Source organism: Elaeis guineensis, chromosome 13 (genome assembly GCF_000442705.2).
Source record: "Elaeis guineensis isolate ETL-2024a chromosome 13, EG11, whole genome shotgun sequence".
NCBI classification, from domain to species: Eukaryota; Viridiplantae; Streptophyta; class Magnoliopsida; order Arecales; family Arecaceae; genus Elaeis; species Elaeis guineensis.
In genome coordinates, this window is record NC_026005.2 from 10,182,139 (window position 1) to 10,205,022 (window position 22,884).

General features: G+C 37.3%; 2 protein-coding genes across 6 annotated transcripts; both read right to left on the reverse strand.

The window, feature by feature from the left end:
* Window positions 1-1,675: 1,675 nt before the first annotated feature.
* On the reverse strand, window positions 1,676-14,259 carry LOC105056591 (uncharacterized). Its single transcript, XM_010938842.4, has 10 exons — window positions 13,920-14,259; window positions 12,119-12,210; window positions 11,030-11,137; window positions 10,815-10,897; window positions 10,224-10,357; window positions 7,789-7,838; window positions 7,591-7,683; window positions 4,028-4,119; window positions 2,273-2,379; window positions 1,676-1,993 (listed from the first exon to the last, which is right to left on the reverse strand). Exons 1-10 carry the CDS (start codon window positions 14,154-14,156, stop codon window positions 1,952-1,954), a joined length of 1,038 nt encoding a protein of 345 aa, XP_010937144.1. The 5' UTR covers window positions 14,157-14,259; the 3' UTR covers window positions 1,676-1,951.
* A 2,152-nt stretch (window positions 14,260-16,411) lies between these two features.
* On the reverse strand, window positions 16,412-21,949 carry LOC105056592 (uncharacterized). 5 transcript variants are annotated; one of them, XM_019854381.3, is made up of 6 exons: window positions 21,806-21,949; window positions 18,338-20,994; window positions 17,624-17,703; window positions 17,356-17,442; window positions 16,989-17,064; window positions 16,412-16,855 (listed from the first exon to the last, which is right to left on the reverse strand). In XM_019854381.3, exon 2 carries the CDS (start codon window positions 20,872-20,874, stop codon window positions 18,592-18,594), a length of 2,283 nt encoding a protein of 760 aa, XP_019709940.1. In that variant the 5' UTR covers window positions 20,875-20,994; window positions 21,806-21,949; the 3' UTR covers window positions 16,412-16,855; window positions 16,989-17,064; window positions 17,356-17,442; window positions 17,624-17,703; window positions 18,338-18,591. The 5 variants fall into 5 exon arrangements, with proteins under 5 accessions (XP_019709940.1, XP_010937147.1, XP_073104035.1 ...); XM_010938845.4 differs by having other exon boundaries at window positions 16,989-17,119; XM_073247934.1 differs by lacking the exon at window positions 21,806-21,949 and adding an exon at window positions 21,623-21,798 and having other exon boundaries at window positions 16,989-17,119.
* Between the last annotated feature and the right edge of the window lie 935 nt (window positions 21,950-22,884).

Sequence of the window (22,884 nt, forward strand, 5' to 3'; positions counted from 1 at the left end):
TCGGTCGATCGAAATGGTCGGTAGTACTGGTTCAGCAAACCTTGTTCATATCACTGTTTTGTGTTTCAAAAAATATTCTTGAACAGGAAGATACTGCTTAGAAAAGCCACCAGATAAAAAAGACGAAGAATGGAGAAAGTGTGGATCAACCAAGAAGGAGAATACTTGAATAGAGTCAACTTTTCATGCAGTGCAATATGCACACTTCAACAATTTTGCATGTAATATAACAACAGCAATTTTTTGAGTTTACATATACTTTCGAAAGCACATTTGGAAATTTCCCTGGTAAAAAAGGAGAGGTGGAATTATCTGGATAAAAGTCCAAGATAGCAGCTTAAGACTTAATTTTTTAAGGCACAAATAACAAGCTATAGACCTTGTAGACTCGGAAGGAGAAATAGAAAGAAAGAAGCATACGTTAACTTTCAAAGCCATCCAGATCACTTGTCAATTTTCGGAAAATGATCCATGATAACACCTCAAGGAATTAAAAAATCTTACATATTGGAAGAATATTTCACAATCAGGTCAAATATCCTTGCTCTCCAACAAATGATAAGGCTGACACAGATAATTGTAATGGCTCGGCACCTCTCACCTTCATACTTACCGTGTTGGTACACGCAATGGCTTGGCTAGATGTTAAGCTTTTCCCCTTACTTTTGATAGCATTCTATAGATGCAACTAAATAAATGAAGACTGTTACAACCACTTTACTTTTATAATAACAATGCAGCTCTCCCTTCAAATTTTGCAGTTTCCCAGCAGTTACTTTCAGCAGGCAATGAAAACCATTAAACAAGTTTTATGGGCAGTGATAGGACCATAAGGCCAAATGGAACACATCCTTTCATCTGGGCAGAAAGTTCACGTAGAACACACATGATCAATATGAGCAAAATAATGAGAACATAAAAAAGGATGTAACATTCTTGAGGTTGAAAAGTCACCAATTTATATTTGTCATGCCAGTAATGCAATGTGGATAGCCAAAACTATAACTTGTGATATTTAAAAACAATCATCAAGCTGAAATGACAGGTAGCACAAGCTACCTGGTAAGTAACTTCCGATAAATTTATGCCTTGCTATTCTGCAAAATGATTGCTTCCATTGTCATTCTCAAAGAAAAATCTATGCTTGAATAACAGCAGGTATGTCACTGGCAGAAAAGGAAAAAAAAAAAAAAGAAGAAGAAGAAAAGAAAAGTAAGAGGTCATGACCAGACCATATAATGTTAGAACAGTGAAACAGTTCTTAAAATAGTCGGAGGATTAATTTGTTCAAGTTGTAAATACCAATTCTAATGATCATCTGAAACTTGGGGACTAAAGTGTAAAGTCAATGTTTATCATGTTTAGGCTTTATACTACCAGAAATACCTAAACGAGACAGCTGTATTTTAATTTTGTATGACAATAAATTGTAAAACGTGCATCAAAACAGACTATATTCCTCAGGGAAGTTCATCGTGGTGGTTGTATGCACTCCGTTTTGCTTCTGCATGCTTCATAATTCACTAAAGAATCAGATTTAGGAAGATTTTACCTAAAGCTATGATAAAATCAAGTTTTTAAATTTAAATTGACATAAAATATTTGAATTTTATTTCTAGATTTTGATTACACTAGCACTACTAATCAGTATTTTTTGCACATGCTGATTCAGAAATTACGAACTCAAGTTTAGACTGTATATATTTCTTTCTCATGTCTATACACTTCAAATTACAAGCATGAAAATAATCTGGAACTTGGCCAGAATCCAGATGTCATATTTCAGCAGTTGGAAATTTCAGGGAGTGGGCAATGTACACATCTTGATGTCATCGCATCGCTTCTTTTCCTTTGCTTGTCTTGTTTTCTCGAGTGCAGCACCGAAAACATGGAAAGGCACCTGATGGAAGCCAAAGTTCCATGACCTAAGTCGAGGTTGAGAGACCTCTTTTTAAGATGCCTGCAGTAGCTCTCTTATATCATATCCTTGGAGCTGCAAAGGGGACCAACCAGAAATCACTTATAAATGATTCTATTACAAAAGAAACCAATATACAGATAACTAATCAAATAATCCTGCTGATTGAGTAAGATAAAAAGTCTTCTAGCCTAGTGATCATGAAGCCCAAAAGACCCATCCCATATACTCATAATAGCAAAATTTTTAAAAATAAACAACTCAAAAGTACATCTACCATAACCATCAGGATTTTAACTGTAGCAAAGATCATTAGAATGGACATAAGCTAGAAGCAAAGGAATCTGGATGTACCTGAAGAAATGTGAGCAATAAAATCACCCCTGAGTTCCAAATAGAGTGTATGGTGATGGGCGTGAGGAGATTACGAGTTTGAGCATACGAAAATCCTAAAGCAGCACCTGTTTCAATTGCACCCAACAAACAAGAAAACAAGATCATTCAATCCTGTGTAAAATACATCATAACACCAGATTGCTACACAAAGATATCAGAATCAAAGCTATATTCGCTTTCTATAAAGGGAACAAAAGCCAGCATTCATTTCTTCCATCAGTATGTAGTCCAATGCCAACCAAAGTACCCAGAATCTTTGCTTTCTAGCAGATACAATTGTGCACGCCCAGTAAAATGATTGATATGATCAAGCCAGGTTTGCTGTATGAGCTCATGCAAGCCATGACCTAAGTAATTTCTTCCACCAAAATATGCTTGACAGTTGGCTTATTTCTTATTATCAAGGGTCAGGCAGAGAAGAAATTTTCTTTAGGTTGCAACAGTACAATGACGCGATGTGCAGACAAGCCATGTTCGGATAGTCACCTTCAGCACATTCCAATCCACAAATCCTAAGCCCAGTCCAACTGCAGTTGCACTTCAGACTGTCAACTCATCAAACAGGCAGTGTAATTTATCAGGCTCTTTAATCAGCCCAGTCCGCTTGCAGTAAGCATCATATAATTCCACCACTTGCACTTCGATTCCACTCTCCTGTCTCCAAATCCTATGCCTGGTCCTCTTGCCATACTCACACAACAGATCAACTACTTGCACTTCAACTCATTAACTCATCAGACAGGCAATATATTTTATCAGGGAAAATCTACTTATTGTAGCAGGTAGCATGGAAATCCAAATGAAGAATCATCACTGATAACAGTTAGGAAGTGCGTGATTAAATTACTTGATTTTCTTGTTGATAAGAAATGAAATATCTGAAATGCGCTCAGCGTCCCATGACATTTGTAGTTCTAGAGTGGACTGATAAAGCAAATTTTGACTTAGCCACATCTAATGATTCTGCACTTAGTAATGGCAGGAGATCCTATTCACCAATTAAGTGAAACACAATCTTCTGCAGTCAAATTCAAACTTCCTGCTGGATATATCTTTTCCCACTTGACAGTAAAAATTGGTAAGCATTCAACCACTGCTAATTTTACTCATTTTCTGCCCATATCAGAACTGTAGATTTGAAAGAGAAAAATCAAAAATCAAAAACATGGTGGGTAGATACTTGTTGATGGTTCTCCAAATAGACATGTTAGACCTGAGTCAAGGAATCTATTATCACCAAACAGCCCTAGTACAACTTCTTGTCAACATCACTGGAATGTTGAACAAAAGATAGTCACAGTTAAGATAAACTTTTGAAGAAAACTTATAAAAGCAGATTCAACCAGGCAAGTAATATTTAGAAAGGATGAGTCAATAAGACTCGAATGTCAAAGTGGACCACATTTTGTCAACTCCTAATATCCCTGAGTTTCAGCAATGTCAGAGTTGAATCCTGACAACTTGCAGAAAAAAGTTATTCTGACTAAGTTCATATCAATAAGCATATTGTCAACCAGAAACAGAGGACTAACACCAACTACACTGAACAGCTATCAAGAAAGTTCTGGAACTATTAGTCATGAGATATGTCCCATGAGGGTCAAACATAGTTCCTTGGGCAGATGGCTGGTTGATCAATTGTCTGTAGCCTGAAGAGTGAAGACAATAAGGAGGATTTCAACTGATCGATTAATATTTTAATCAGGGCATTACCTAGCAGAAACAGCTGCGGAAATTCTCCAGGGGTGAGATGAGCAATAGCAAACACCGCAGCACTGATAAGCACAGAAACTGGTGTTGGAACCCTGCATACAAAAGGGGAAGATGTTTTATTTGGGGGCCTGAAAAATCAGATACTATGCAGAAATTATATTAAAATCGATGCAATTGTTTCAATGAATATCAAACAATATGATGGCATTCTCAAACATTTTAATGCTAATAACTATTAAGTCCTTGTCTTACCAAGGTAATCTCAACAGGTATGCAAAGAAACAGCGAAACAGTTTTGCGCTTCTTTGTCTAGGAATGTAAGTTGCTGTCAGTTACATGAGTTTAGCTTAGTGCACTACTTCTGTAACTCCTTGAGAACAAGTTGAGCTGGTCATAATTGTTAATGAAAAAAAATTCAAAAATCAATGGGTTTGAACCATCATTACTTGTTTAGCGTCAACCAAATCTCTTTCCTTGCCCATGACAGGTAAGAGGGAAAGGACAGTTATTACAGTTAGGTTCAAAGATCATGATAAGGTAAAAGAGAGAAATGACAGCAATTATAAATCATCGGTTAACTATTATGAATCAAAGATTGTCTCAAGGTTATGAGATGATATCCTTTCCAAATTTCTACACCAGGCTATTATCCAAGGATCTATTTTGGAAATAAGATTTGTCTATAGAGGCCCTTCTCTCTTTCATCATTTATATGCCAAAAATTGTCTCCTTTTCATCAAGGCCAATGTTGATGATTTTACAACATAAAGGTGACTATTCTAGATTATGACTTGACTTTTGGTCCATAAATCAATCAGGATAAGTCTTCAGTCGTAGCTGGGATGGTCAGATTGGATGGCTTTGTTAATTTACTCAGGTATTTCTCTTTTTGGCAGAGCTAGACGATGCAAGGATAATTTCACTAGCCTCTTAGTGAAAAAGAAGCCTGTCTGCCTGTTGGAAACCAAGAAACTTATCCATAGCCAAAAGACTTACTCTTAGAAAGTCATTGCTTGCTTCTATCCCAGTTATTCTTAATCGAAATTGTTAAACTTAAAAAATAGGTGCCTATCACATGGACAATTATTTCAGAGATTTTCTCTGGACTCACTCTGATAAGAAGCATGAAATCCATCTCATTCACTGGGAGGGGGAACGTAAGTCTCATGTAGAACTTGGCATTCCTCTTTTCAAGCTCTTTGGTATATCTCTTCATGCCAAGATATGTCATATCACATCTTGTAGGCAGACTCTATTGAGACTTCATATATGTTCTAAATAATCCTTTAATAGAGGTTGGGCTGATTACAAGAAGACAAAAAAAAAAAAAAAAAAGATCCTAGGCTTGGTGAGCTATAGGTGAAGTGATGTTTCTTATAACTAAGGTTTTAAATCCTATGGGATGGATTTGTCCCAGTTTTCCCATAGAACAGGACGTGCCATCGTCCCGCCGCATCCCAACACTCAGGATAGAGAATGTTCGAAGACATGCTAATCGGAATGCTGGGACAACAACAGGATGGTCCTGTCCCGACACTTGGGAAGGTACCCCATCCCATTGTCTTATGGGATGTCTAGCCAAGGTTTTAGTCCTGCTCATAACTATTATTTCTTTCAGTGAATAATCAAGGGAGTCCAGATCTCCATGTTCTTTGATCTCTGGTTGCCTTCTAACCCCCTATGTCAATCTCCGGCACCACTTAAAATGAATTCAAACAGGGAAATGCCCAGGTTATGATCTTGTTCTTTTGAATGCTGCTCCCATGTGGAACAGATCTCTTATCTTAGCAGTCTTCCCACTATAGATCTGTCAGGATATGCTCTTTATACCACTTCCATCACATGAAAGCTTGGTGGTCACCCCTTTATGGGGACCGAATTTGCCACCTAAGAATACTGTTAGATGAGTATATGAATCATTAGTGACTGCATTCTTCAAAATCCCTCTCTGGCTTGGGATTGGGAAAAATGGCCTGTATTCCTACATCCAGCTCTTTCTACAGAAGCATGTGCTTCAGAAAATACTTTCTGCAATTTTCTCCATCAAAAGAGTCTTGCAATTTCCTCTTCTCACACCAGATGTATTGGTATGGATGAAACTCTTGAGCTCCTCGTCATATCATGCCTTCATCTAATTATTGCATAAAGGAGGAGGTTATTGTGCTCTAATTGCTTTCTATTTCTGTATAGCGAACTCAGTATGAGCTGTGGTTCCATGGGAAGTTCTCCTACTTCATAGGTCCATCTAGTGTGTGCCTGTGTGCTTGCATCAAAAATGGTTTCCCTGAAGAATATTAGTTCTTCTCATCAATCTCACAGGGAAAATTCAACTCTATGCAGTCCTCTTCCAATCTCTATCCTTGTGTCCTGGTCCCCCCACAAGCTAGTATATTGAAGCTAAACTTTGATGGATCAGTGCCTAAGTTTTGAGATTGGTCTGGTTTTACCATAACAGATTAAACTGGTAGATTCCTGATGGCTGGACACTGTTATTGCCCATTTCTTCTGTTCCAATGGCTGAAACTATTTGGCCCGTGATAGTGATGTTGTCTGAATAGTCGTCCACATGGATTTTAGACAAGTTTATAACAGCCATTAGCTGCTTGTGGTATAGATCAGGAAAGAGTGGACCTCAAGCACTGCTGAGTACAAGATGTTAGGTGACTTATTGAAGCACTTAAGACAGTCCAAAAATCTCACTTTTATTTGTGAGGAGAACTAATGCACTGACCTCCTGGCCAGAGAAGGGTTAAAGTAGATGAGCACTATCTTTTGTCTCGATAATTTCCCTCCCCAACTACATCAATTAGCTCACGTTGATGCTCTAATCTTTCCTGAAGTTTTCCTTTACCAAAAGAAAGGGTTGTCCCCAAGTTATTCACATCATATTTACACATCTCCTTTGGTAGGGAGAATGCATACTTATTTGTTGACATACACACCTGAGACAAAGACCAACCACCTTCCAAACTTAACCCCAAAGTGCAGCGCAAATTACCAAAGCACCCAAACATTGGACATTGTCAGCAGCCATAAATAATAAGTTCTTGATCAAAGTACACCTTGTATAGTTTCAGAGCGTTTTAGGATCAAAAGCTTCTGCAACATCAGTAAGTTGCACCAAATATGGTCAACCCCAACCAAACCTCTGGAGTCAATGGCCTGGATTATTAAAGAAGATGCTATGGAACAAAGTCTTAAACAGCATCCTGACAGTTCTAAGCAGTATTAACTCCCAATTTAGGTACACTACCTTAGTTTAGAATTTTAGATTCTACTTTGTTCAGACCTCAAAGTATATCTTTTTGCATCCATGCAATCAGACTGACCATTCAAAATACTATTACACAGTTACCAAACACAAATACAGTTATGAAAAGTGTTCCAAACAACACCAACAAATATCATCACCAGATTATTACTCAGAAACAAAGTGGATGAAATGGAATCATAAAAGCATCTGTTCCCGATAAATAAGTGTTCAGTCAACAAAGTACAAAAACTCCAGTGGATATATATTAAAAAAATTAGTAATCTGGCATTTTTGGAGAGAAGAATATTACCACTTAGTTAAGGAGACCATCAGAAATCCCCGAAACACAGTCTCCTCAAGAATTGGGGCCAAAACACCTGTAACACCCACTAGGCAGGCAGTGCTACCACCAACAGAATAGACTTCTTTTAGAAGAACAGATATCTGATCGCTGCATCAAGACTAACTAAAGTTTTTCATGTGCAAAACAGAGCTAAAAAAGAAATACCTGATACTTGAAGAACCAATCAACGGCAACAGACGAATTAGGGCATCAGTCTGAAACAGAGTTACAACTGAAAAAGGTTAGAATCACATCAAAGATAGCTCAAAGTATAATTAGTTTGTATAGCCCAAATTTTATACACTAATTACATCAATCTCACAGTAATTGAAATATAAAAAAGAAGAAAAGAGCTGATGAAAGGAACAAGAAGAAAGCCAAAAAATAGTAAATATTTCAATTTTAGTGCCAATGAAAGAATTATATCAATAACTTTTTTGTGCCAAATGCAAAATGTGTACAGGACTAGCATAACGGACTACTGATAAACAGATTAATACCCGTCAGATAATAACATTGAATGCCAACAAACAAAAAAAAAAAAAAGAATCAAATTTCCACATTACTAAGATCTATTTGTCACTCACTAACATTTAAGGTGACATCTACTGTCACTGTCAACCATTCTGTAATCTTCTTCCACAACTTCCTTCCATGTTCCTGTAAGTATACCTGTGATCTTTCCTGGACCTTCAACGAAAAAGCAAGGAGCTCATCTCATAGTTTGAATTGCAATCCGTGCTGGTCAGCATGGAGAAGCTTATATCATGCCATTTGCTTACAACATGTAGGACTGGCAGGGTCCTAACCAAGGCTTTAAGTGCTGGTTTCAAGACACATACCAGTGCCCAGTCTGTACATCCCCTATCTAATGTTGGAAAGCTACATCCCTTAGTACCAACACTCAATCAATCAAAGGGGGGAGGGGTGCAGCATATTGCATACCAGTTCCTTACTGATACAGTATAAAGTACACCGAGTATGTATTGGTACACTGGTACATAAATCCTTCGTCCTATGTTGCAGTGCTTTGCACTTCATCAGTGCATGGCAAGAATTGGCACAGTATGGTGTTGGGAAAGGAAGCACAAACAAGGCAACTCTGTTTCATGTTAACAATAGTGCATATGGAAGGTCAAACAAGTGCACACAAAAGAGAATTTTGGTGTGCATGTCTGAAACCAGTTCACAGGCAACCTGAAACTGAAGCAGCAAAAATAGCATCTTCCCCTCTGTGTGAGAAAATAGAAATACAAAAATAATACAGAAATACACCCTGCAAAGCTGCAAAACTACAAGAGACCTAGGATTTTTACATAGCAAACCCCTAATAAAAGAACCAGGGGACCATAATGGACCTATAATGTTGGTTTTTCTACTCTCTAGACAGAGCTAGATGATCCAACTTATGAGAACTCTCCTCATGGATCAGAACCCCCTCCAGGGCAAACTAAAGAGTAAAGACTATCAAAATCAAGAAACTACATCTCTTGGCATACAACAAAGAAATCTTCTCACCAAAAATAGAGGGATTTCATGCAAGGTACAGACCCATCATGATGAAGATCTCAAAATCCATTCAAGAACACCAACTTGGGGAAGTTGAGAAACACAGAGATGGACTCGTGGATGAATTTCACATATATCTTTTTATATGATAATATTAATGGTAACTTCAGGATGTAACTCCCGGACAAGTTTATTTATTTCTTGTCTCCTTCAATATATGCTAGAAGATGGGAAATCACCCTCACCTTTGTGAAGGCAAGACTTTATAATATATAAACCTATCTGAACTTACAATATTAGATCTTAAACTCTTACCCACTGCCTCTTCAGATCAGATGTAGAGAAAAATTCACATAGGCCACATTTGGTAGGAGAATAAGTTAACCAGAGTAAATGGGTTAATTTACTCCTGAGACACTTTACTTACTCTGGAATAAACTATTGCATAGTCCATGGTAGAACAGTTTACTCCAAGTTAGGTGGTACAAGTTGCTATACCAACTTTGTAAATTGTACATTTTACCCAAGGAACAGTTTGGTCAGTTTTCCAGCACCTGGCAAGTTAAAGTCGAATAAGTGGAGTAAATAGGCCTTATTCCATTTAACCCTCCTCTGAAACTCAAACAAATGCAATCATAGTTTATCAAGATATGTAATGTAATTCAGCATCATCATAGTTGATGTTAACTGGCTTTTTCAAATGGTGTGCCTTAAGGTATAAAATTTTTCAATTTGTTTCCTTTCATCAGCAATCCACAAAATTATGAAAACAAGCAAAAATAGCACCATCCAATTTGAATGTGGGATAAGTAGTTCAGGAAATTTACAAGATGCATAAGTGACATATTTGCTCAAACATTTAAACTAAAACATATCTTCATTCCTATCAACAAAACCACCTAACCATAACCAGAAGGAACATTGATTCGCTATAATATGAATTGATCGGTTACAAGCTCTATAATAAAACAGCACTGAATGCAGAGATGGAAAAATGGAAACCACATATGAATACAATAACCTAGTTCAACTAATGATAATAAAGCTATACAAAAGTTGGTCTTTGATACAAAACATATGATGCATCTAACCTCTCGTTGTGGATTTTCACCACTAAATGTGGTCAACGCAACTCCTGCTAATGCAATAGCAATTAATGCACCCACAAGACCAATTCCTGCCCACAGAAGCCAACCATTTTGCAGACTGAATGGATCCTTCCAATCTGAGGTATAAAATATACAGCATAAGTTACTGCATTTTGCAATCGTTTAGCAAAACTTTGTTCATCTATCATGAGTTATAAATTATTCTTCCAGTGCTAAAAAGAAAGAAATAGAGAAAGATGCGTTCCCATAGTGAAAAAAGAAAAAGAGAAGGTAAAGGAAAAGGAGAACAAAACAGGACCAGGATCTCTCATCCGATATGTATAATATATCTGTCAACACATCGTCAAATAAATACAGGTGTTCAGCAACTATTTTTGGTTTCCCAAAGCAGCAATTTTGTTTTCCCTCAAATAAGTATGGGTCCTCAGCAACTATTTTGTATTCCCACCCCTTGAGCTTGTTCGCAACATGAACATTGAATCGCAACACTCAATGATTTCAGGAACATAATCAAACAGAAAATATAAAAATATGCTAAAATTTGATGTATTTGCATAAGGTAATTGCACCAACCATAGCAAAAAATATCATCTGGAAGTGGTCGAAAGGAGTTGGTGATGCCATAGATGACTCCTAGTACAACTGCTGTCACTGCACTGCATGATTAAAATATAATACATGTCATTATTTAAGTAGCCATACTCACATGCCTTTTCTTTCTAATGAACCTAATGAATAGCATAAATAGCACTGGCTAGATTTCAGATACTATGGGGATTAGCCCTTACAATTGACCAGCAAACAGTATTTCTGCTTTCTCCTCTAAACTTACTTCTCCACCCTGAAAACCAAGATATGGCAAAACTGATGCCTCCACCAATCCTGTCAGAACAAAGCTGTCTAAACAACTTTTAATTTCATTTCAGTGGTAAGTTTTGCTCATGACTGGAAAAAAAAAAAAAAGAGAGACAATATAAATACAGTGGCATGATAGAAGAGAAATTTAGAGCACTAGGACAAAGCAACAACTTTTGTTAAGTTTTTTGGAAAGTATCCTGAACGCTGAAATTTCCTGATTTTGCAAAAGCATTAAAAGCTGAAATAATTAGACAATATTTTTGCATATACAACAAATAGTCTTCTTTATAAACATAAAAATATATGCATCATGACATACTAATCTAATAATTTCAGAATATTGTCAAGATATTATTATGGGAAAACCGTTAACATATGTAACCTTTTTTCTTTGGTAAGCAAACATATGTAACTTTTGAGTGGTTCAACTTTGATGTAATTCTAATTTTCAAATAGAATCAACAAGTTAAATTAATAGTTTCATTCTATTGTTATGAATTTATGATATTATGATAAATAATTAATAATATATACAATCTCTTAAATGTTTATTGACTTTCTTATGATGACATGGTTAGTTCTAATGGTATCAGCTATATCATTTTGACTCAAACAACTCCTTGTATAAAGCCCAAGAAATGCCAAAATCCTCAAAAACTCTAGATATTTTTCTTTTTCCGATTAAAAAAAACAAGAATAAGATATATTACTATGCAGCAACTCCATTAATACTTATGACTATGAGTACGATTCTCACTAGCTTAGTAAGGGAATGGAAAAAAGAAAAACCTAAAGAGCCGATAGTAGACTACAAAATGAAATTGAAGCATCTAAACATTCATACATAAATCTTCATGTAAAATAGACAAAGTTGCACTTTGACACAGGTTGCACAAATAATACATGAACTGATTCTATTAAATGAAATACCATGCAATAAACAGGATGCATGGTTGAAATCACTAATGAAAAAATTCTCATATTTCTAGTTGGTGGGCTAGTGTATATTGACAAATTACCTTACTCCACATGCAATCATAGTGAGTGTAGCAGTTTGCCAACCCCAAGGCACATCCCATCGCTGGAGGATGGGCCACTCAACTTTCAAGGCCTACACAGAACACATGAATATATCAAAGCATTACTCTATCAAAAAACTCATGGTTCCCTTCACCAAAAAATATCATAAACTTGACAAGCTCTACCGTTCAACATGCTTTAAAACTTTCACCACTACATTCTCCAAAATTCCGCAATGTCATGAATAGTTACTATAAAAACTAATGCTTTATATCGTACAAAGTAAATTTAAAGGTATCAACTGACACACCCAGAGCTTCATTGCATTTTCCCTTGTTTAGAAAATACTGAAGCCCTGTATATCGTGGTCCTCCAGGAACAAAAATTTACGGCATTTGCATGATGGACCATCAAACTTCGTGAGTAAGTTAGCAAGGGCAATATCCCCACAGCCAACAAGAAATTCATTATGTAAGAACCAAATCAATAAAACAAGTCTTTACAATGTAAATAATTAGCACAAATTTGCCACGATCAGACCTCAAACAGACATGGAAAGTTAGAAAACAAAATCCAATATTAGCCAGCACAGGCAAGAATCTGTCGGGTAACATTAAGCTTGAGAGAGTAAATAATCACTATCTATTCAAATCACGTTTTGTTGGGCGATATCCGCCGACCGACCGACCGACCGACCGACTGACGATGTCCCGACCGACCGACGGCCCGACCGATCGACGGCCCGACCGACTAACGGTCCAACGGACAACTCCGACTGACCGATACACTGACCGATCGTCGGTCGCGATAGCCGGCTGACGGGCACCGTCAGCGGCTGACTGACCGTCTCCGACTGGCCGACCGACCGATTAACGAACGGAGCGCCTCGATTGAAAGCCGGGAGTGCCCGACTAACGGACGCTACCGACGGCTTTTCAACGGCCCGTCGCCGACTGGAGGTATGTCGGGCGTATCCATCCCGACCGACCAAACCCAGAGGCCGACTCACATGAAACTCGCCGACTGACGGAGGAACCCGATGCCACTCTGCTGGCCACCGACCAAGGGTCGGCTGTCTCCTCCAACCACCGTACAACCGCCAGACGTTGTCAGCTCTGACACGGACATGCGGCGCAGTTACCTAAGGGCATTATCCCGCCGGGAGCCGGGTCAACCCTGGTGATTGGACGGCCGCAGGGCGACATGACGTTTTCACGGCGGCTCTGACAGCCCACAGTGAGTTGACAGGTCCTCTCTTGTCCGCGCCATTAATGACGACGCCATACTGTGCTCCACTATATAAACCGGGGAAGGCAACAATGCAAGGGATCGATCCGCTCCGTCTCTTCCGCAAATGCAGGCTCGCCCCTCTTTCTCTCTCCCTCTCTCAGAGCTCTCTATCTACATTTCACTGTTGCCCAGTCACCTCTCTGACTTGACCGTCGGAGGGTCCCCGCCGGAGCCGCCTCCGATCAGTGCGGACTTCCTTTTGCAGGTGCACGCTTCCCGGCGATCGGGCGACGAGGCGATTGGCTGCAACACGTTTCAAATGTACCATAGTTTCATAGCTAAAAGTCAAAAAAGTTGCACCAGAAAACCTTCTTTGTCTGAAACTTGCATTCCCTCCGATGTATCGCTACAATAGTTTGCATAAAGCTCATGTCGATCGTAATTTTCTTTTATAAAAGCGAGATTTCGTTCAAATCATTAGTAATGACTAACTTTAACAAATCCACTCCTAGGCAAGCAACCAATCTAAAGCAACATAGTTTTCAGAGCTCGGAACTCAAGAGGCAAGACCTTTTCGCGAGAAGTGGGTTCCAACTTATCCTTCGCGTTATAGAAGCAGGCGAAGGCGAGTTGCCTCCTCTTCTCGCTCCCGACCAATGGCGGCCCTCTGGGTTCCGGGAAGAGAGAGATGCGGACGGGGAGGACGCTCCTTCTCGAGAGCAAGCCATGGCTTCTTGAGGCGGCGAGCTTGGGAAGCGCCGGGAGATCCGCTGGCGGCGGCCGGAGGAGAAAGATGGAGGAGACCATTGGGCTGTTTTATTTCAAAGACCACCAGGGGAGCAAGCTCGGAGAGGAGATAAGGTGAGATAAAGAAAGACAACGAGGAGGCGAGAGGCTTGAGAATTGTTAAGATTCGATTTAATCCTTTATCCGTGGGACATTTATCCGGTTCGGTTGCAATCTAGACGCTGAAACGTTAGCCACATGGATGTTGGGGTGGTAGTGGACCATAATGTCATCGGAATCTATTTTGATACCCAAATCTCCTTGCATGATACCATATGCACCTATTTTTACATTTAAATCTATTTTAATATAAATAAAAATTTAAATATTTAATTAATATTAATATTTATATTTATATTATATTTATTAAAAAAATAGATATAGATATGGATAGACAATTATCCAATCCATATCTGAAATCCATATCTGAATATCCGGTCTTATCTACAATTTTATTTAATTTTATATAATACTCATTAATTTAAAAATATATATAATCTTTATTCATTAATTTAAAAAATATATATACAAACATAATAATTTATTATTAATTTGATTTATTACTTATTTAATAATATCATTAATTTTTTGATTATAAAATTTAATTATCTAACATATATTCATATTTATATTTATGATTTTAATATTTAATTTATCTTCATATCTACTAAAATAAATATAAATATAAATATAAATATTTAATTTATATCTATTATTTATATTTATCGAAAAATAGATATAATTATAAATATATTAATATTTGATTCATATCAGATCCGATTTGATGCTATATTGGTGCCTAAATGTTTGACCCTGTCAAATGAAGTCGGCATATCCGAGGCGACCTTATTCAGATCCGCAACGACTTTATTTCTTTTTGCGGGCAGCAGGAACTACAGAATCTGCGAGCTTTGCCGACCCAAAAGATTTCTTTACTAAGACGTAGTAATTGTTCCTGTAAGCGAACTTGGAGTACAAAATCTGATATAGGAGTATATCTAACAATTTAACACAAGCAATAAAAGATCATTTTAATCATCCAGATCAAACGAATCATAGTGTTCACTACTTATCACATGCAATATGCGAGTCAAACATAGTGGAAACAAAATCTAAACAAAGTCATCTCCGGTTCCAGCCCATTAAATTAAGCTAGGATGTGTTTTAGAGGCCAAACATAGATAAAGCTATTTCTACAAGTGTAATTAAATCTTGTCAATTCTGTCATATCCATCCTCAAATAGAAAGAACTTAACATTTGAAGTCTACACTAGGTACACGAATCCATAAAATTTTAATCATGCATTAGCTGCAAATGAGTTGGACCAGCCTCCATCAAACCCAGTAGCAACCCTAGTGAGCACAAAAGTACCACTAGGTGTGATGGTAGATCAATCTGGATTAGAACTAAGTGAAATATCAACATCCATGATGGCAAATGAGTTGAAAATGGGTCTGAGAATGGACTGGCTATGAGTAGCTATCTTACATTAATAGAGATTCACTTTCATTTAATAAATTAAAACATAGATTCAAAATTTTAAATACAAATCCCAACTGGAGTGCTAATGGTTATCCACGTTGTGGAAAAATAAGCACACAAAATTGACAAGGTTTAATAATGATCACTAAAGTTTATAACCGTACATAAATAATAGTTGTTATTAACCGTTGGTATGTAATAAAGGCCATTGTTATTAACAGTGTCTTCAGTGTGTGTGTGTGTGTGTGTGTACATATATATATATATATATATATATATATATATATATATATATATATATATATATATATATATATATATATATTGCCATTTATCATTATAATTGCTGTTACAACAGCCACTGTCCTATTCAATAAACCCATCTTAGAATGAACCACACAAACAAATATTAGCATTTCCATATTTCCTTTAAAAAATATATATAAATAAATACTTGAATATTTTCAGTACCTGTGGTATGTAAAATGAACAGGATACAATAAAAATGATGAAATAAATCAACAAAACTCAAAATTTACTGTGTAAACAACTAATATAAGTATACAACCAAAATTTCTTGCGGCCATCATCTACCAACCAAATTTTTTTTTAAAAAAAAGGAAAAACAAAGAAAGAAACTAAAACCTGTACATATCATCAAGAGTAGATGAACTTTATGATATGCCAATATACGTACCAATATTTTTATATTGGTACTTCGATATACAAATAACACCAATATCCATATCCAACCAAGATCCAAAAATATTCAAATATTTGGGACCACTATGCATAGACACATCCATGCCCATAAATATCATATATGAAAAAAGAAGACGGTCAGGACCGGATTATATCTGGCCAGTTCATCCCTGCATGTGAAAAAGAGCACCAAATTCCTATTTGCAATTACAGCAAGTTTCTAACTCAATATCGGGTACATTTAGCTTATATCACAGGGTAAATATACCAACAAACTCAGAAAAGGCCTCTATGCTACTTGCTTGTGCTAGCATGAGGTTGCTTCTCCAGTCAATTTTGACAAACAACACCAGCAACTATTGGCTCTTGGCATGAGAAAAATCTTACTGCTAGTATGCTTGTTGTGAATAATGGTGGGGGTGCCACCATCCAAGTTCCAGCATGCGACCTGTCCACATATGTGCTGAAAAGGGGTGCCAACTGGTGGACTTCAATCACATCAACATTCATGGGAAATTTTGTAACGTTAGAGGCCCTACAAAATACGGAAGCAAATCATGGAGCTGCATGTTAACATCCAAGAGAGGAAAAAAAACTGTCACATAATGAAAAAGTTTGAATGGATATTGATAAATTGACGAATGAATGTAAAGTTGTAAGAGCTTGACTCAGTTAATGTGCCTCGAAGTTGGTGGTCCTCAGGTCCTAGCTACCAGCATATCATTTTCCAGCTTTGATGGTTCCCTGTTTGGGGTAATGAGATCATGAATTTCTGAGGACTTCCATGTCAACTGAGTAGCTAAGAAAGGAAAAACAAATCTCATGTAAGTTCCTTTGTCATAATTCTCTCCCCACTAATGCTTCATAAAGTATCTTCCTATGCATTCATCAATTCTTGAAGCACGATGATTGTCAACTTAACAGAAAGGTAATCTTTGTAACACTTTTAAAACTTCAAGTTTTAGATGCACCAAATTGTAAAAAAAGTAACAATAATAAATTTTGATTCTATCAAAACTAGTTAAAAATACTTACTGACTCTTCTCTATGTGTCAGTATTGTCGAGCCCTCATTGCCACAACATGCAGTCCATTGAGAATTAAAGAGCAGCAGCTGCTTACGCTACCATCAACAAATACAGCAGTATAAGAAAATCAAAATCTGCATGTTAAGGTCTTTATAGCCAGGGCTGTAGATGATTCACATTGATGGTAAATGTGTTTATGGTTACTACCTTCATCCTTCTAATTGGATCCATATACCCAATTAATATCACGAGGGAAGTTCAGAACCTCTAACTTACCATAATTCAACTTCAAAAATTGTAGTAGAAACACATGTGAGAGAGACGTTGCCATCTTCACTTCATTTTCCAGTGATAATCTTTACAGGAAGAAAATCAAACAGTTCAGTTTTAGAATAGGCCACTTATTTTAAGCAAGTAATAACTCTCAATATCACAAGTGACTATAATTTAATCAGCAGACGCCAAAGGCAGACCTGCACAAAATAAAATGCTACATAAATTATATTAAGTACCTCTAGAGCAATCAATACAATTATATAAGCATATAGACTTATCAAACTCCGGCGGTGCTTTTGTAAATCGGGAAAATGTAAAGCAAAAGTGGGTAATGCATGAACTCTAGTTCAAAACATGCTTATTGAAGTGGAGCTTGGCTTAGCTAGTTAGATCAAGCTGGGTAAGAAATATGAAGTTTTCACATGCTCCTTTTTTTCCCTAGAATACATGATGCTTCAATGTGTGCTCCAGTATCTTAACATAGCTTTACTAAATTAGGTTTTGAAAACATAATTAAAGCAATATGTAATGAACTGTAGGATATCTTCGAATTGGTTTGTTCTGAATGAACGGCAACAATTAGAAGGGTGATGACATGAGATATATAGGAACTCCCTTTAGAAGGGGGAAGGGAAAAGCTCTTGAAAAGTAAATGGTACAATCAAAAAGCATATGAAAAGTACGATTTATAGCAGAAGAAATATCTAGACAAACCTGTGAGGACTGCATCTCTAAGCATACAACCAAAAAACGATGATGGTCCAAGAATAACCCATACAATTAGAGCATTGTCAAATTCAAAGGGATTCCTGGTTACTAATGTTGCTGGATAAAGCTTACAGCAGATGAGTGTCCCACTGTAACTGGCACAAGAGGAGTGCACAGAAGGTCCCACATTCAGGAAAGCAGACTTTCCCTTTAGCTACTTGGATCACTAAAATCGGTAGCAGAAACCACCTATCATGTCCTCAGAAACATTTCAGGCGATGCCATTTTCTTAGTAGCTTCTTGTCTCTGATTCCATCATAAAGAAGTTCATAGGCATAATAGGTAATATGACCCTTCTTCCGCAACTCCTCTACAAGGATCTTTGGTGCTGCTATTTTCCTCTTATCAGCACTAAATATGGTATCCACAGCCTCCGGGACAACACCATTGCTTACCATAATGTGAATAATACCAACAGCTTCATCAACCCTTTCTTTTACTGAGAGGCAGTTTATTACCTGTCCAAATGTTGCCATTGATGGAATAAATCCCTTACTAATCATGCCTATCAGAAATTCATATGCACGATCAACATTTCCAGTCTTGCAAAAGCCACTAACTAAAACACGGTAAGTATATGCATCTGGTGAACAGCCCTTGCTGACCATCTCATTGAAAATCTTCCCTGCCATATGAATATTCAACTTTTCAGAAAATGCAGAGATCACTATATTATATGTATCAGTTGTAGCAGAGAACTTGTCTTGTTCCATTCTTCTGAAAATCTCATAGGCTCCATTAAGATCACCATTCCTGAAGAATCCATGTATCAATGTGTTAAAACTGACAACATCTGGAGTCAAGCCTTCATTCATCATCTTCATAAGCAAATCAGAAGCCTCTTTTACTCTGCGGGCCTTGCAGAGGTTCTCTATCAGCATGTTATATGTGATAACATTAGGACGACATCCCTTTGTAACCATCTCTTTGAATATATCCATGACATCACTAGTCTTTCCAGCTTTGCATAGCCCATTTAACACAGAGTTGAAAGTGATAGCATCAGGTGTGACACCATGAGTCCACATCCTATCAACAATTTCCAAAGCATTGTGCAGCTGCAATCTCTTGCAGTAGCCATCAATCAATGTATTGAAGGTAAAAATGTCAGGAAGATAACCTTTTGCTATGGCATCATTCATGACAATATTGGCATCGGAAACATTTCCCATCTTGCATAACCCATTTATTATGATGTTGTATGTCCAAATATCCGGGCAGCACCCATTTTCCATCATTTCATTCATCACCTCCAAAGCCTGCAAGATTAGACCTCGTCGAGAGAGCCCCTTGACTAGTGAATTGTAGATAATGTTATCAGGCTTCAGCCCATTTTTCTGAGCCTCATGAAATATATTCAATGCTCTGTCAATGTCACCTTCTTCACATAATCCATTAATCAGGGAGCAATATGTTACTCGATCAGGCACAAACCCCTTGAAAACTGCATCCTTTAAAAGTCTAGAAGCATCTTGTACCTTCCCCATTTTGCAATATCCATCTATGACGGTATTATATGTAAAATCATCAGGAATGCAGCCTTTATTTGCCATTTTATGCAAATAGTTCTCAGCTTCAACAACCTTAGAGTTCTTGCATAAGCCACTGATAAGCGTATTATAGGTAATCACGTCAGGAGCCAGACCCTTCCTCATACGTTCTAACAAAGAAACAGCTTCCATCAATTTGTTTTCCTTGCAAAGCCCTTGGATTAGTATATTGTATGTGAACAAATTTAGTGATATGCCTTTCTTGATAACCTTGGCAAGGAGCTTGCTGCTTTCTGGAACATCTCCTTTCTTACAAAGCACATGTATGAGCTTATTAAATGTAACTATATCAGGTAAGATCTCACTCCCAAGCATTTCATCAAACAGACTGCAAGCCTCAATACAGAAGTTCTCTTCATAAAGACCACAAATCACCGTACAGTATGCAACTGCATTGAGATCATACCTTCTCTCTGGCATGTTTCTGAGAAGCCTCAGTGCTGCATGTGGTCTTCTTGTTCTACAAAATGATTTCATCCTGATTGTAAAGGTGTAAACATCAGGCACAATTCCCTTGTCCAGCATTCTTAGATATACTTTGTGGGCTTGATCATAGTATTTGAACTCAACCAAAATATTCATAATTGTATTATAAGATTTAACAGTTTGCTCACAATCATAAAAATCCATTCTCTCAAATGTATCCACAGCCCCTTGTATTTTCCCTCTTCTTCCATAACTCCTCATTGCACCAATATACACTCCTTCAAGCAAAGAATTATCGATGTTCATTCTCATTTCCTGAATAACATCCTCCATGGCCTTAAACTCCCCATGAAGTCCAAGTTCCTCTATTATACATTTGTAAGTGAAGATAGTATGCTTAAACCCATCTTTCTTCGTGGCTGAGTTGAACATCTCAAGAGCCCTAAGTGGGTCCTTCTGGCATTTTATGACTCTGGCTACATGTTTTGGAAGCAAAGTGCGACTCATTCCAACCACAAGCTACTAAGTCCTCTTGAAACCCATTTAAACCAAACAAGCAGCCCAGCAATCAAAATACTGCGATCCTTCATTACATTGAAGGCAGATTCAGACTCCGAAGATGCCAAGCTGGAGAAAGGGGGGGTGTGAAATTAAAAGAGGACCAGTGACGTTGCTGAATAATAATAAATAAAACTACAGAAAAAACTCATGAAAATAATCAGATAACCATCTGAAAGCTCATATTAATATATTCATCCGAATTTAGGCATTCCAATGAATAGAAATATCAAAGGAGCAAAGGGCTTTCATGTTCCAGTCAAGAAACTGCTCACAAAGAACCCAACCCATCTTATGATTGATCTTCATGAAAAGTGAAGAACCAAGACAACTAACAAAATCACTTAAGACAACACATAATAGAGAGAGAGAGAGAAGGAGGGAAAAAAAATGATTGCACCATCCATGAAATGCAATCCGCAGCAACACCCATTGATCAAATAAGCAGAGATAACATGCTCCAAATTCACGGGACTTGGAAACTATAATAACCATCCTATTCCACAACAACAAGATTTATCTAGTTAAACGATCAAAAAATCGATTTTTTAACCGGGAAACCAGAGAAAGGTGCTACCTTGAAAGTAATCAACAAATAGAAGATCAATATTTGATATGAAAATAGAGGAAAGGCGCCATCTTGCGTCTAATTAATGGATTTTGACGGCCAACAAAAGAAAGATGCCGCCGTTTCTACCTTCTCAGCCTATGGAGATGGTTTCCATTAATTCCCCTACTTCCACCCCCGAACAAGAAAAATAGAAGCAGAAAACGAACTAGACAAGACCAATCGCTCCATCCCTAGAAGAATGAATCCAAAGAAGAATGAGGAGGAGGAGGCATTCTTAGTTTTGATTCTTTTGGTCGAGTAGAAGGGTACCTCTGTTAACGGAGCTCTCAACTGTCCTTCATAGCGCCTCCCCGGTCCTCTGGTAGTCCGTAGTCTGATGCCACCTGTTGGGGTTTAGCGAACCAATCTAACCGGAGGTGCTGCGCCGCTTGATCAGACACCGTCCGACTGGTGAGCATACGATGGATAACCTCGACCGTCCAATCAAAAATCGAAAAATCTGCGCGAGGTGCGTAGTTCTGCTGTTTTTCTTCATATGTAATTCATTAGCCACTATTGTTTTCTAACAGAAAAGGATCGACAGCCAACTGATTCGAACGAGTAGGATCGCAATGACGTATTTTCCTTCTCATTTAAATAAAAAAATTAAATTATATATATTTTTAAAACATTTTAAATTTTTATCTTCAATAAAAAAATTGAATCCACCCTAGGACTCCTCTCAGTGTGAAAGTGAAAATAATAACAATAATATCAAAGAGTGGGGACCTTCTCCGATTTATGATTAGATCAGAGTAATGTCAGTAAATTTACATTTGGTAGTTAGTACTCTATTCAAATTATTGATAATTTAATATGATAATTTAAATTATTATATTTGATATTTTTTTAGATGATAATCCATATGATTGGATTAGAATGTTGATCTAAATGGATACGATGATAATCAATAAAAATTTTTTCTATCACTATGAATAGCTTATATTTTTTTTTTTGGTGCAAGCAGTCTAAACTGCAAGTCCCGACCACATTATATAATTTGTTGAACAAGTTGGAAAATAATTTGCTTGGTGTATAATGCTTCCATTATTATAGAATTTGGAAAGGATTAAATGGATGCAACCTTACCTCTCCGTTTAAAGAGATTATTTTTTTATTTTGAACTCATCACACCCCAATCACAATGAAGCAATATTATTATTGTCCTAAGGCCCACACTCTCCTTCAACAGGTTAAACCATCCAAAAAAAATCCAACATTCCAACCACCATTACATAATTAGACAACTGGCCATTGATTGATTAATATGATAGTAGATGTGTTGCATGCCAACATATGACTCATGGATGAAGAGAGTATCTGTTCGGGACATTTTCTTGACCAGTGGA